Here is a 15,182-nt window from a genome sequence, read left to right on the forward strand (position 1 = left end):
CCGTAGGTGGAACACAGGGGACACGGGTTTCAAAGCTGCAGATCCTTCCGGCATCGGGATCAGCCGTTACGCTGCCAGGCACAGAATCCATGCAGACGTCGGATCATGCCGAAGATCCTGTCGAGAGTGTGGACCGCCTCACCCAGGACGGGGATGTGGCTTCTGATCCTGGTGGCGTATCTGTTCCAGAGGAACGTGAATTCGGGACGTCTGCCGACCAAAGCTGTGGATCCGGAGGCGTTCATGAATATCGTAAGTTGGGTTTTTTTTTTTTTTTTTTTTTTCCGTGTCTGGAGGGAAACGAAGTGGTTCGCGTGCCCACTCTTGCACCCGGGCATCATCTGCTTTAGTGCATTAGTATCCCGTCCCTGCGACGCGGTGGCGGTTTTCGCTCGCCGGTCGGTGATGCGCTAACCTGGGGACGGGCCAGCCTTTGTTGTCCTTGAACAGAGTCAGTGAACCCGGGTGAGTGACCTCATCCCTTTGCCCCGAGCAGAGCGCGATCGAACTTTTTCTTGGCTTCTTAGGTTCATTCCAGGAGCAGAGAAATCCCATCTTGGGCCACACCCAGCTCTGGCATTTCCACTTCCTTGGGGATTTTTGTTCCTTTTCTGCCTGCTCTCATCTCGCCCTTCTTCCCGCCAGGACACCTGCTTCTAGGAGCGTCCTGTGCCATTCTAACCGGGGTTTCGTTCCGCCTCCCGGACCGGGTACCCCGTAGACTGGCAACGGGGGGACCTGGAGCCTCGCGTGAGCACGACTCACGGACGATGCGCTAACCTTCTCGCTCGCCCCGACTTTCTGGCTTACTCTCAAGTTCTTGAGCTGAGTTTAGGGTCGCCCACCCTATCATGTGACTCGCCCCCTAGGAGACACCGAGACTGAGAGCTGTCGAGGCTCGGCCCCGTCAGTACGTAGGGTGGTCCCCATTTTGGGGATCCAGGGGTATAAGCAACCTAAGGGAGGCCGCAGCCCGGCAGGCGGCGGAGCCACAACTTCAGCCCGGGCCTGCCCGAGCACGTAGCCCATAATCGCAGCCCTCCCGGGGGAGGGGAGGCTGCCGGCCCGCGGATCCCACACACATTCCTCTGCCTTATTGCACAGAGGCAATCTGTCTAGCCGGTCTCCCCGAACCTCGCCCTGGGTGTGCCTCGCAGGGTGCTCTCGGGGCTTTAGAGGGGGAACCGAGTCAGGGATTCAGGAAAGCGGCTCTAAAAAAAAAAAAAAAAGGCTTCTCCAGCTGAAGTCTGCAAACCTATAGGACTTACCCAAGAGCGTGCGGGGGGTTCTTAATTACAGTCGTCCCAATGCTCCCTGACGACCTACTGTGTGCCGGGGGACCCGGTGGGTGTTACCGTGCATCATCTCTCCACGTTCCTTGCGAGAACCCCTAACGTGCAGGTGACTAGGCTGAGGAATGGGGACAGGTTTGCTAATTGTCTCAAGGTTGCCCAACTGGTTTGCGTAATAGCCTTAGAACCAGGATTAGAATTCGAGCTGGGGGACCTCGGGGGCCTTTCTGTTCCCTTAAGAGCCACAGACCCGAGGGAGAAAAGAGCTGTAGGGAACGCATGACCTACAGTTTCTCATAAGCTGTCCTGGGCAGGATGCCCCACTGGCTGCGTCACAACGACCCGGGCCCTCGCCCCGAACCGAGCTGGGACCCTCTACGTGTACGTGTCCCCGGGGAATCCCGGCACGCACCCCCGCTCCGGCACCCGCGCTCGGGCCGACCGGTTCTGGAACATTACAGCGAATCGGACTTTCCAAAGGAGCCCGTGGAAATGCAAGTGCTGGGTCCCGTCCTCAGAGTCCCCAGCTCGAGGCTGGCGTGGAAGCCAACAGGCGCCCGAGGGACGCTGACCCTCCCGGTCCAGGGCCCACACTTAGGGAACCGTTGCTCTAGCCCGGTCTCCACATTACATTTTTACATTTTATTTGTTTATTCATGAGACCCAGAGAGAGAGAAAGAGGCAGAGACCCAGGCAGAGGGAGAAGCAGGCTCCCTGCGGGGACCCGACGCGGGACTCGATCCCGGGACCCCGGGGTCACACCCTGGGCCGACGGCAGACGCTCCACCGCGGAGCCCCCCGGGCGTCCCAGTTTGCAGCTTTTGGGTCATGGAGCGCGCGGCCACACAGCCCTGAATTCAAAAGACGCTGCTTTTCCCTCAGAGTGAGATCATCCGACACCAAGGCTATCCCTGCGAGGAGTATGAAGTCGTCACGGAAGACGGGTACATCCTTTCTGTTAACCGAATTCCTCAAGGCCTGGCGCAACCTAGGGACGCAGGTACGGTTCACCCCGGGCACCCCACGTGCCCACCGGTCGGTAGTGAGGATCCCCTCATGACCTGAGTGTGCGCACGGGGTCTGGGTTCTTGTGACAGACTGCGGCCCGTTGCTTGGGCCGGAAGGCAGCTTCGCTCCCTCCTCCACCCCATCATCACCGCCCCGGTGGGCCCCAATATCCTCAATGATCTCAAAGAAACATAGGGTTTGCTTAAAAAAAAAAAAAAAAAAAGACCTTCAGGAAAGGTCCATTTCCTGATGCCTTCTAGGCCTTAACCCATTCCCCAAACCCCTCTCATGTGGATAATCTGGAACGACCAGGGACGGTCTCTTGAACAGACCACGCTGATCCCTGCTAACGAAGAAGGAGAGCTCCAGCGCGGCGCCCGGGCCCACCCCGCAGACCCCGTAGCCCCAGCCAAATACCCCGCATACCCCGTAGCCCAGCCAACACCCCGCGTACCCCGTAGCCCCATCAACACCCTACGTACCCCGTAGCCCCAGCCAACACCCCGCGTACCCTGTAGCCCCAGCCAACACCCCGCGTACCCCGTAGCCCCAGCCAACACCCCGCATACCCCGTAGCCCCATCAACACCCTGCGTACCCCGTAGCCCCAGCCAACACCCCGCGTACCCCGTAGCCCCAGCCAAATACCCCGCGTACCCCGTAGCCCCATCAACACCCCGCGTACCCCGTAGCCCCAGCCAAATACCCCGCGTACCCCGTAGCCCCAGCCAACACCCCGCATATCCCGTAGCCCCAGCCAACACCCTGCGTACCCCGTAGCCCCAGCCAAATAGCCCTTTAAGTATTTGAGGCCTTGCCCAGCGCTTCACTGGAGTGTTTTAAGAATCAAGCAGTAGGTGTGCATTTTTTATTTTTGATACATTCCTTCAATTCATAGAATCCCATTTTTTCGGTTTATGGGGTTTTCAGCTATTGCCGGCTTAAAAAAATTCATGGTCGTCACCAGTGAGCGTGTGCTCTGTGCCTTTGGGTGCTGTGGGTCTGCGTGGACGGCAGCAGCTGCGCCGTGTCATGAGGACACCCGTAGGGCCCTCTGGACGCCAGCTACGGTGCCGCGGGCTCTATCCGCATCCGTCTCATTTAACTTTCACAATAACCTGGAGAAACTGCCGCTCACGGAGCTTGGGCAACCTGTCCGGGAGCCCAGGCCGGCACTTTGCTGGAAGGTTGTGAAACCTGCAGAGACCTGCCCGCCACCCTGACCCAGTTCTTAACTGGGACCGGCGCTGGTCGGGCGGATGCTGTGGTCTTCGGGGCCAACAAGCTGCAGGGTTCTGTTGTATTCCAATTTGCCCGTTTGCAGCTTTTTTGAAAACCGACTTTAAAAAAAAAAATTATGTATCTATTCACAAGAGACAGAGAGAGAGAGAGAGAAAGGCAGAGACACAGGCAGAGGGAGAAGCAGAGGGAGCCCGACGTGGGACTCGATCCCGGGACCCCGGGGTCACGCCCTGAGCCGAAGGCAGACGCTCCACCACGGAGCCATCAGGTGTCCCGAAAACCGGATTTTTTAAATACCAGCTGCCCAGCTGCCCTTGGTGTCCTGCATGTGGAGCATGAGCCAACCTCAGTGCATTCGGATGCACGGTTCTCGCCATGGGGTCCTGCACCCTGGCCTGGGCCTCGTGCGGGTGCTCTCCATCGCGCTTTCCCTGAGCACCCCTTTGAAAATGGCAGCACCGTGCCCCCAGGTGGGGTCTGGCCCCGTGTCCTCGTTCCTTCCCCGAGCACGTGCCACCCGCTAGGACACACGTGTGCTGGCTCATTGGCTGTCTCCCCCGATCAGAAGGTAACCGCCCCGGGAGCCGGGATCTTCTCTATTTCGTGGAAGGCCGTACAGCCAGCACCTAAAAGCGTGCCGAGCACACGCAGGCGCCCGTACGTGTGCGTGGGGTGGGTGAGTGAGTGGGTCCTGCACAAGCACACGGGAGCCTGCAGCTGCAGAGGGAACGTTCGCTGAGCTCCAGCTGCCGGGAGGTGAGCAAGCACAGCTCCCGGGGGCACCGAGCGGCGCCCCGGCTAGGGCCCCCGCAGCCCCGTTCCCAGGCGGAGCTTCTCCGCTCACATCCTGCTAACCTCCCCCAACTGGTCACCCCGGTTTCGGGGTTTGGGAGCTGGGGGGACCGTCCCTGGGTTGGGTCCGGTTGGGGAAGGACAGTCCCCTCTGGAGGCGGGTGTTGCTTCTGCAGCTTGCAGGGGCCTCCGGGGGGGAAGCTCTGGGGACCCCGCCTGTGCACCCCCTTAGAGAGAAGGCCGTTCTCCTGTGTCCTCGCGGCACGTCCCCGGGAGTAGGGAATTGGGTCATGAGCGCCGAGCCGCGCATGTGCCCGTCCCGCGCCCCCTGTGTGCCTGACTTCCTGGCGCTTTCCACCTGGATGCTGGGAAGGAGGCCGGTGGCAGGGGGCGGGGGCGGGGGGGGTACGTCCCAGGTTCCCCAGGCCGCGGGGTGGGGACACCGCAGAGGCGTAGCCGGGCCCTCGCCGCGTGGCGTCGTGAAGCCCGCTGCGGCCCGCCCCATGGTTGCCGCCCTTCGACCCGGGCGCTCTTAATGCTCACGGGGCGGCGGCGGGGGTGATTTATCGTTACCAGTATTTATTCTGAGCCTCAAATTTTCTCATACTTGGAGTGTGGGGGCTCCTCCCAGCTGCCTTGTCACTCTTTTTGACATGAAGGGTCGTCGTTAAACCATCACACGCTCGGCATAGACACACACACACGCACGGGCACCTTTGTCCTCTAACACAACCACGCGTACGTTGACCATCGTGCAACATATTATATTCATGGTTACGTGAGCGCCCTGATGGCTGGGACACGGCGCGTCCTGGGCACCGTCACCTCTGCTCCCTGCGCACTGTTTTACTTAATCCTAATGAAAATCCTGTTTTTTCTGTTGAGGAAATCAAGACACAGACAGGTCAAGCGAGCAACTAACACAGTCGATACAGCAAGCCGCTCAATCCACAGGCAAACACGGGCGTGTTGGGCCCCAGAGCTTGCAGGCTGGAGGGGGGCCAGGAAGATGGAGGCCACGCCTCCCAGCTGAAGTCTCTTGCACGCAGGGCCCCGGCCGGTGGTGTTGCTGCAGCACGGCCTGCTGGGGGACGCCAGCAACTGGATCTCCAACCTGCCCAACAACAGCCTGGGCTTCATCCTGGCCGACGCCGGTTTTGACGTGTGGCTGGGGAACAGCAGGGGCAACACCTGGTCCCGGAAGCACAAGACCCTCTCCATAGACCAAGATGAGTTCTGGGCTTTCAGGTACAGCACGGTCCTGAGAGTGGAGGCGGACGCGGGGTCGAATCTGGCCTCTCGCACTCAGATGATTCACTTCGGTCGGGTCGCCAACACCCCACCGGGATCTCCCCGATTGCTTTAGTTAGTGAGCGACTCTTTGGGGGAGGACTGGGTTTCTCCAACGGAAGAAGGGGTCTGGCTAATAGGACGACAGTGGTGGTTGGGGTCAGGGCTCGAGACAAGGTATGGACCCGGGACTAACTCCCCTCGGGTACTGAGCGGACTGTTACCCCCAGAAAGAGCCGCCGTCAGGCAACCTTAGAGACATCAGGGAAACCGTTCGGCCCCAGGGACTTAATGCGGCTGATCCGTATGTCACGGTCGGTCTACAAAAGGGTTTTAATGACCTTTTGGCATTTAACCCGCTCCTTATCCACAGCCGCACAGGGAGGCCCCCGAGGCATGTCAGGCCCTTCCCGTGGGATGATCTGCAGGGCCAGGTGGGGTTCCGCTGGGGCTCAGTAGGGCACCCCCGGGGCGGCGGGTCACGTGACACCGTCTGCAGAAAACCGCCGTGTGCAGAGAGTGCAAAGGGTGCACGGGCCCAGCGGCGCCGTGTGTCGCGTGTGAGGGCCCCGGGGGCACAGCCGCAAGCCAGTGGGGCACACTCAGGGCCTGTTTGTAACCCCCGGGGGGAGCTGCTTTCGTTGTTTCTGACTCTAATTTTTCACGTGACTTTGTCTTTTCCCCTTGTAGTTATGATGAGATGGCTAGGTTTGATCTTCCTGCAGTCATAAACTTTATTTTGCAGAAAAGCGGCCAGGAAAAGATCTATTATGTCGGCTATTCACAGGGCACCACCATGGGTAGGTTCCCGGGGGGCAGGTGCAGGGTCAGGGGTGCGGGCGGGGGCGACGGCGGGGCCTGGGGCCTGGCGCCCACCTTCCCTTGGCCCCGGCCCTGCCCGGCCCGCTGGCCCTGAGGACTGGAAGTGGGGGATGCGGGAAGGGCCGGGATGCTGGAGGCGACGGCTGGGGCGGGGGGGGGGGGGGTAAGCACCCGTGGACAAGGCAGGAGCAGAGCGGCCCGGTGCGCTCCACGGGCCTCAAGCCAACCCAGCGGGGGAGTCCCGGGTATGGGATTCCGGGAAGCCAGGCGGGCACGCGCCCCCTGGAACTCAGGGCAGCCGATCAGTGCGCTGGTTTACTTCCTTATTTAAAATATATTTTTTAATTTAAAGTCAACTAATCCCCATATAATGTATTACTGGTGCCCGAGGTAGAGGGCGGTGAGCCGAACCCCCGGTGCGCCCTCCCTCCTGTCCGTGGCCCAGCTACCCCGTCCCCCCGCCTGTCCCCCCGCCCCCAGTGCTCTCCGACTTTCCCATTTCCTCTCCGGGGTTTTCCACACCCTGAGCCGGCTCTGGTGGCCTCCCGCCTCACCACGCACTTCCAGGAAAACGGGTACTAAGGCCTGGGCTGCCCCGAGGTCTGGGGGCCGGTGGGACTGTCTTTTCTCTACACTCACACTGTCCAGCTTGACATCGAGACAAAGGTGCAATGACGGAGCCAAAGGCTGCTTCGAGATGGGGAAGGGGGCAAAAGCTCCAGGATCCCTCTGGCCGTCGGCCACGCGGCCGCTTCCCGGCAGGACTTGAACGCGCTTTGCTGGGAGAGGTTCGCTCGAGTCCTCAAAGCTGACATCCGAGGGCAGCTCTAATAGGGTCGCAGGCCAGCGGGAATATGGTCTGACGGAGCCCCGGCCCATCCTCCCGACGGCACACCTGCGTGTGGCTGCCAACCTGACCACACGGAGGGGAGAGTGGAGACACAAACACCCCCTCTCCTCCCGCAACCGGAGGAAGTCACGTGACCCAAGTTTCCGTCTCCAGGTTCCCCTCCCTCGCTCCAGGTTCCCCTCCCGCTCGGGCTGCAAACGTCAGCCTAGACGGAGATGCACGGACGGACGTAGAGCCCTTCAGAGACGGCGACCATGGCCGGCCTCAAGCGATGGCCTTTCCCCGCCCCCCGCCCTGCCCCAGGGCTCCGTGGAGATGGTCCTTGGGCAGCGGTAGCTCAGAGACTCTCACGGGCCCAGAGGCCAGCCCGATTTAGCCAGGGTCCTAGACCTGGTCTAGCACAAAGATAAGCGTTGGGGCCCAGTTTCGTAGATGACTTGTCTATGGGATCATATCACAGGTGGGGTTCCGGGAAAGGTGGGCATCAGGGAGACCATCCTACCAGCCCCACACCCCCTGCGTCTCAGAACGTGCTTGTCGCCGACCAGCAAGGCGGCTGGGCTCTCCTCCCTTTCCTTCACTGCGGGGTAGAGATTTGTCAAAAACACCTCACGAGAGTTTGGGACTTCGATGAGGTGAGAGCTGTGACAGTCCCCTGAGGAGTGTCCAGGGCGCAGTTGCTTCTCCGTGTGCGTCTACGTACAGTCTGCACCGTTGGCCCCAATAGCTCGACCCCGTAATGCAAGCAGAACCTACTAGCTGGAGGGTACGTGCCAGGCGCCGTAGGGAGCGCCGAGGTGTTGGGGCTTACACGTTCCTAGGACACCTAAATCAGGAGCACGCGTCGTTACTGAAATAACTTGGTAAAAGTAAAATCAGCGTTTTACGGGTTCTCGGCTCTGCGATATCCACACTGACCTGTCTCTCCTCTCGTAGGCTTTATTGCTTTCTCCACCATGCCAGAACTGGCTCAGAAAGTCAAAATGTATTTTGCGTTAGCGCCCATAGCCACTGTTAAATATGCGAAAAGCCCTGGCACCAAGTTTTTGCTGCTCCCGGATATGATGATCAAGGTATGTGACTCCTCGGATAATTCCTTGTCTGCGTAGACGAGTCCTCCAACCCTATTTGCTAAGACTTAGAGTAGCTCAACTTAATGATTTTGGGGCTTAGAGTAGATCAACTTAATGATTTTGGGGCTTAGAGTAGCTCAACTTAATGATTTTGGGGCTTAGAGTAGCTCAACCTAATGATTTTGGGGCTTAGAGTAGCTCAACCTAATGATTTTGGGGCTTAGAGTAGCTCAACCTAATGATTTTGGGGCTTAGAGTAGCTCAACCTAATGATTTTGGGGCTTAGAGTAGCTCAACTTAATGATTTTGGGGCTTAGAGTAGATCAACTTAATGATTTTGGGGCTTAGAGTAGCTCAACCTAATGATTTTGGGGCTTAGAGTAGCTCAACCTAATGATTTTGGGGCTTAGAGTAGCTCAACCTAATGATTTTGGGGCTTAGAGTAGCTCAACCTAATGATTTTGGGGCTTAGAGTAGCTCAACCTAATGATTTTGGGGCTTAGAGTAGCTCAACCTAATGATTTTGGGGCTTAGAGTAGCTCAACCTAATGATTTTGGGGCTTAGAGTAGATCAACTTAATGATTTTGGGGCTTAGAGTAGCTCAACCTAATGATTTTGGGGCTTAGAGTAGCTCAACCTAATGATTTTGGGGCTTAGAGTAGCTCAACCTAATGATTTTGGGGCTTAGAGTAGCTCAACCTAATGATTTTGGGGCTTAGAGTAGCTCAACCTAATGATTTTGGGGCTTAGAGTAGCTCAACCTAATGATTTTGGGGCTTAGAGTAGCTCAACTTAATGATTTTGGAGCTTAGAGTAGCTCAACCTAATGATTTTGGGGTTTATGATGGTGCAAAAACGATACGCATCCAGTAGAAACCATACTTGAAATTTTGAATGTTGATCTTCTCCTGGGCCAGAGATATTGGGGCCGGACCTCTCCCGTGATGCTGGGCAGCCTCCGCAGTCCCCGGTTTCGACTTCATGATATTTCCAACTCATGACGGGTTTACAGGGGATGGAACTCCGTCGTCAACTGAAGAATATTAGACTAAATTGGATTCACGTCTTCCTGGCCATGATGTCATGACTACTCTTCCGCGTCATGTTTTTACAGGGACTGTTTGGTAAGAAAGAATTTCTGTACCAGACCAGATTCTTCAGACAGTTTGCTATTTACCTGTGTGGCCAGATGATTATCGATCAGATCTGTAGCAACGTCTTGCTGCTTATGGGAGGATTTAACACCAACAACATGAACATGGTAAGCGGGAGCCTAGTAAAGGTTTCGTTTTCCAAAGCCAAGCGAGGAGTGACCGGTCTCACGTCCCGAGGGTGGGCGAGTGCCGTGAATACAGACCCAGTTCTAGAGCCTTCATCTTAATTATTCTAGCAAACTTTTTTTTTTAAGATTTTATTTATTTATTCATGAGAGGCCCAGAGAGAGAGGCAGGGACACAGGCAGAGGGAGACGCAGGCTCCCTGCGGGGAGCCTGACGTGGGGACTCGATCCCAGGACCCCGAAGTCACACCTGGGCTGACGGCAGACGCTCAACCTCTGTCCCTAGTAAAGTTTGCCTAAAGAGAATCTCTTCTCAGATGACAACAGAGATGCCCAGGAGCACATTCAGTGGCGTCTCTTATCCGTGCACATGTGTGTAGTACGGTTTGGTGAATCCTTGCGATCACTTCTTTTTAATAATAATTTATTTTTTATTGGTGTTCAATTTGCCAACATACAGAATAACACCCAGTGCTCATCCCGCCAAGTGCCCCCCTCAGTGCCCGCCACCCAGTCACCCCCACCCCCCGCCCACCTCCCCTTCCACCACCCCTAGTTCCTTTCCCAGAGTTAGGAGTCACTTAATGATGTTTCCGTTTCTTAGCCTGACGCCCCGGAGGTGTCAGCGCACGTCTTGTGAGCTCTCGGACCCCCACCACCCACTCGTGTTTTGTTACAGAGCCGAGCAAATGTGTACGTCGCTCACACTCTTGCTGGAACATCTGTGCAAAATATCCTACACTGGAGCCAGGTAGGAATGCCCACCTTGTCGTCTCTCCGAGGGTCTTTGTGCATTTTGTCTGGAGCAAAGGATGTCCCTGGTGTTACTTCACAATTATTCCAAGACGGAACGGGATCTCGTCAATGCTGTCTCGACCGTGAATTCGATCTAGAACACGGAACCTTCTCAGGAGATGGGGGGAAGGGCTGGCCCCAGGAATCCTTGGGGGACCTTGAGTGAGTGACTTCAGATGGTCCAGGGAGACCTCTGTCTGCCTCGAGCCACCTCACGCGTGGGGCAGGAGAGTGCGTTTTCACTCTTTTTGCGGTTCCTCCAGCAAAGGCAGGATCTAACTCATGGGAGCCCTTTGGCTGCAGGCCCCAGTGGCGAGGGTCCCATCGTCAGTCCCACAACCGTCTCTGGGGCCAGTGGGGCAGATCCCGGACCCCGTGGAATCCACTCAGGGGCAGTGGGTGCTGATGATGCTCTCGCGCGCGCAGGAGCACTGCCCCGATCCTGCTCACTGTAGGCGACACGGGGGAGTGACCGATTTGCTGTGGAAATAAGACACGTAAAGACGGAGCTCGAGCACGGTTGACCTCAGATGCTCACCTGCTACAACCACAGCTTTGTTGAAAAAAGCCGGGAAGGCCCCCAGTTCAAGCAGAGAGGTTTAACAACACTGAACTTAAACATCACGAACACCGGTCCTGTTTCTCTGGGGACTCAGAGCCCGGAGTCCCCCCAAGGCCGTGTGAGTGTGCGTGCATGTGTAAGGAGTGCGGACAGGACGGAGACCTATGTTCAAAAGGGCGAAGAGTTCTGACTTGGGTTGGGTTTCCTCCCAGCGTCAGCCCCTGGCGCAGCTCGGGGGCCGCTCCTCGCAGCCCGCGGGGGTCGGCGGGGCCCCGGGACCTGGTGGCCGGGGCTTCTCTGGGACCTTCTTGTGCCCCAGGGGCCCGCCTCTTGCCTTAGCTTCTTGAGGTTTGTCCTAACAGCGAGCGGAAGAGCGGCTCAGCTCTGCCCTCCGCTTCGGCTCACGACCCCCTACCCGGTGGTGCATTCGAAGGTCCCGTCCATGTGCTTTCCTTTCAGGCGGTGAATTCTGGGGAGCTCCGGGCATTTGACTGGGGGAGCGAAACCAAAAATCTGGAGAAAGGCAATCAGGTAAGAAAGTCAACGCATCGTTTTGAGGTGAATGAGGGGGACGTTGTAGTGACAGGTTTTTGTAGAGGAGGAAATAAAATACGAGTTCGGGCTTGATTGCATTTGAAACTAGAGAAGTTCGCAGCTCGGCCAAGAGGCTTCCTGCTTTCAGGACGGAGAGGACGACGCTCCAGGTGGGGGAGGTGGGTTCTAGGGAGAAAGACCCGGCGGCGAAGGGAAGGGAAGAGCATGGCCTGTGTGGTGGCTGGAGGGATCCAGGGGAGACGGCAGGGGTGAGGCACTACCGCTGTGGGGTCATGGACAGGCTGCTACCATTCCACTGTCCCCCAGGTCTTTATCCTTAAAAATCATTGGGTTACGGGCGCCTGGGTGGCTCAGTCAGTTGGGCGTCCAACTCTTGATCTCAGCTCAGGTCTTGATCGCAGGGTCATGAGTTCAAGCCCCACATTGGGCTCCTGCTGGATGTGGAGCTTATTTTAAATAATAATAATAATACTGATAATAATAATAATTTACTCAAAATTACTTAATTTATTTTATGCAAATATTTATTTATTCAAATTATTTAAAGATTATTATTATTATTATTATTATTGGACTAGACGATCCTTAAAAGTTCTGCCAATCACACTTTTAATGCATCTGTAATTTGCGAGTGAAAAATACGAAAAGTCATTACATCATCTAAGAAAATGCCCAGTCGATGCTCTGGAATCAAATGAACAGCTGCGGGGACTCAGAAACGGGCATCGTACTCCTCTGAGCAGAAGGTCCCGACTGGAGGTCGTTGTTAACTCGTGTGAGGCTGCAAACAGGTGCCCACCACACGGCCCTAAAGCCGGAGGGAGCCCAGTAGGTGGCCAGGGGCCAGCTCCTGAGAGTGTGGCTGCGGGACGTCCCCTCCCCACGGCAGCCTAGGCCACAAAGCCCAGAACACGGGGCAGACGCGCCCAGATCAGCTGGATCCTCTGCCGCCTGCGTCACCCGGGTCCCCACGGGCAGCGCCCGGACCAGGAGGCTTGGCGCGGGCATCCACTCCCTGGCATCAGGTCCTTGTTGGCTGGTCCCTAAAACGTGTCTTTGGAGGAAGCGATGCAGCCCCAGGACGGTCTTAAACCACCAGCGTCCGTGTGTCAGCTGCTGGAGCAAGCAGCTCGGGCAACGTAGGCCCCGGGGAAGGTCGGGGGGCGGCCGTCAGGCCCAGCACGCTCCAGGCGTCTGCAGGTGGGCCCCAAGGGGAGCGGGGGCACCGCTGGTCCCAGCCGAGCCAGGTCTCCCTCAGGCCGCGGGCCGCCGGCTCTCATCGGAGCTCCTCACCGCGTCCCCTTGGGCGCAGCCCCGGCCACACGGCCCCGGAGCTCAGGCACGTCTGGGCCGCTGGGTGCACGATCCGCACGAAGGCCTGCAAGTCGGGCCGGGCAGCTGGCAGGGGAGCGGAGGGCGGGTGGCGGGAAGTGCAAGGCCCCCCCAGGACCCCCCAGGCCCTCACAGGCCCCCCTGACCCACCTGGAACCCCTGGGGCCCACTCGGCCCCCTCCAGGCCCCCGGGCTCCCCATGTCTCCTCCATGTCCCCCCCATGACCCCTAGGCCCTTCCAGGCCCCCCCCAGGCCGCCCTCATGTTCCCCCAGGCTCTCCAAGATCCCCAGGCCTCTCCAGGCCTCTCCCAGGCCCTCCCAGACCCCTCAGGCAACCCCATGTCCCCTCCAGGTCCCCCAGGTCCCCCAGACCCCTCCAGGCCACCCACAGACCCTGCAGACCTCCCCAGGCCCTCCTCCCAGGCCCTCCCAGACCCCTCAGATGCCCCCATGTCCCCCCCAGGCCCTCGCCCAGGGCCCCTGGGCCTCCCGTTACCCCCCCCAGGCCTCTCCCAGGCCCTCCAAAGCCCCCCAGGTGTGGACCTCCCCTCCCCTGAAACCACTGGGTTCCGGGGTGCTAGATGAGGGGTTTGGAGCGGGGGCTGCCCCGGGGGCCTTCCCTTCTCCCGCAGAGTCTGTGCGGAGACCCCGCGGCCCCCTCGGGGCTCCAGCCTCTGGCCTGTGTCCCGAGAACCTCTGTCCCTTGGGCCTCGTGAAGTTTGTGAAGTGTCCCTCTCGGGGTGCGCGTTTGTTCATGGGGGACGAAGGGAAATTCATGCTTAAGGTGGAGGGGACCCCTGACCCCAAGCTTTGTCCCTCACTTCCTCATGGCTGGGGTCCCCCCGTCGCAGGCGAGGCACCCGGGGCGAGCGGGACCCGCACGGAGGGGCTGAGCACACCCGGGGGCCACCCTCCCCACCCCCACCCCCCCCGCCCGCGTGCCCGGGACCCATCCCCGTCGCCCAGGCCGTATTTTTACTGTTTACTTGGAATATTAGTTGTTGGGCTTGGAACCCCGAGGGTGACCGTCAGAAAGGCCAGCTACAACGATCCCTTTCTTCCAGCCGACGCCCGTGAGGTACAAAGTCAGGGACATGACGGTCCCCACCGCCATGTGGACGGGGGGCCAGGACTGGCTTTCCAACCCAGAGGACGTGAAGGCCCTGCTCTCCGAGGTGACCAATCTCATCTACCATAAGAACATTCCCGAATGGGCACATGTGGATTTCATCTGGGGCTTGGACGCGCCCCGGCGTCTGTACAGCGAGATCATACACCTGATGAGGCGGGACGACGCCAGCCTGTCCCCGGGCACGTGCGCGGTCGGCCACGAGGCGGAAGCCGGCAAGTCCTAGGAGGCCGCAGGGCGGGGGCCGCAGGCGGGACTCGCGGGGCCCCCAGACCTGGGGGAAGCGGGGCGGACCGGCGCGGGCGGAGGACTTCCTGCCCTTGGCTCTAAAACTGGCATTTGCAATTTTTTCAGCTAATTAAAATACTCATTGGATGAACTTCATGGGTCCTTGCGTAAGGCCCGTCGGGGAGGGCGGGTCTCGCCTGGCGGGAGGCGGTAGCCAGGGCGCCCCACGGCCCCGGGTGCACCTGCAGCCTGCAGGTTTCTCCAGGTTTCTCCCCCACAAGCCAGAATTTTGAAACGGTCAAGTGAATAAGTGATTGGGACGGAGACGGAGGGCCTGAGTCTCTGGATTGCTGGAACCGTGACAGAATACGCTACGCATTTCCACCTGGTTGTCACAGAGACAGGAGCCTACCTCGGGGTGCTGGGCTGCTTTAGGGGAGGAGGGAGGAAGGAGGAGGGAGAAGGGAGGGAGGGGAGAGGGAGGGAGGAGGGAGGATAAAATATTCTGGATTTTACCCGTGAACAGCGCAGCCTGCAGAGCGGCCTCGCACAGAGGAACCAGCAGGGTGGAGGGGTCCGGCTGCGGGAGCCCCTGAAGTCGGGGGGCCTTGGCGTGTGGCCCCAGAGCTCGAGGCCCTCGAGCAGGGTGCCTGGGCTCAGCCTGCGACCCGCGGCCCCGGAACGAGTCCCACGTGGGCTCCGGCTCCTCCTTGGCCCCGCTGCCCCCTGGCTGCGCCCCCGTCATCTCCCAAATAAATGAAAGTCAAAGACAAGAGGGCCTGTCGGCTCCCGGGGGGAAGAGGGGAGGCCCCGAGCCCCGAGCGGCAGCGCCGCGTCCCCTCCGTGCAGACTCCCAGCGGGACGACACGGGCTTTTATTGGAGCGCGTGGCCGGTGAAGGTTCACAGAGGAAGCGCCCCGTCCCGTCCCGCC

General features: G+C 58.9%; 1 protein-coding gene across 1 annotated transcript; it reads left to right on the plus strand.

Annotated features, from left to right (window-relative positions):
* Positions 1 to 60: 60 nt before the first annotated feature.
* Positions 61 to 14,401, plus strand: LIPM (lipase family member M). Its single transcript, XM_025441453.3, has 9 exons — positions 61 to 252; positions 2,175 to 2,292; positions 5,383 to 5,581; positions 6,314 to 6,423; positions 8,232 to 8,368; positions 9,484 to 9,630; positions 10,328 to 10,399; positions 11,465 to 11,536; positions 13,958 to 14,401. Exons 1-9 carry the CDS (start codon positions 106 to 108, stop codon positions 14,246 to 14,248), a joined length of 1,293 nt encoding a protein of 430 aa, XP_025297238.1. The 5' UTR covers positions 61 to 105; the 3' UTR covers positions 14,249 to 14,401.
* The last annotated feature ends 781 nt before the right edge of the window (positions 14,402 to 15,182 follow it).

This window comes from Canis lupus, chromosome 26, assembly GCF_003254725.2.
Source record: "Canis lupus dingo isolate Sandy chromosome 26, ASM325472v2, whole genome shotgun sequence".
Taxonomy (NCBI): domain Eukaryota; kingdom Metazoa; phylum Chordata; class Mammalia; order Carnivora; family Canidae; genus Canis; species Canis lupus.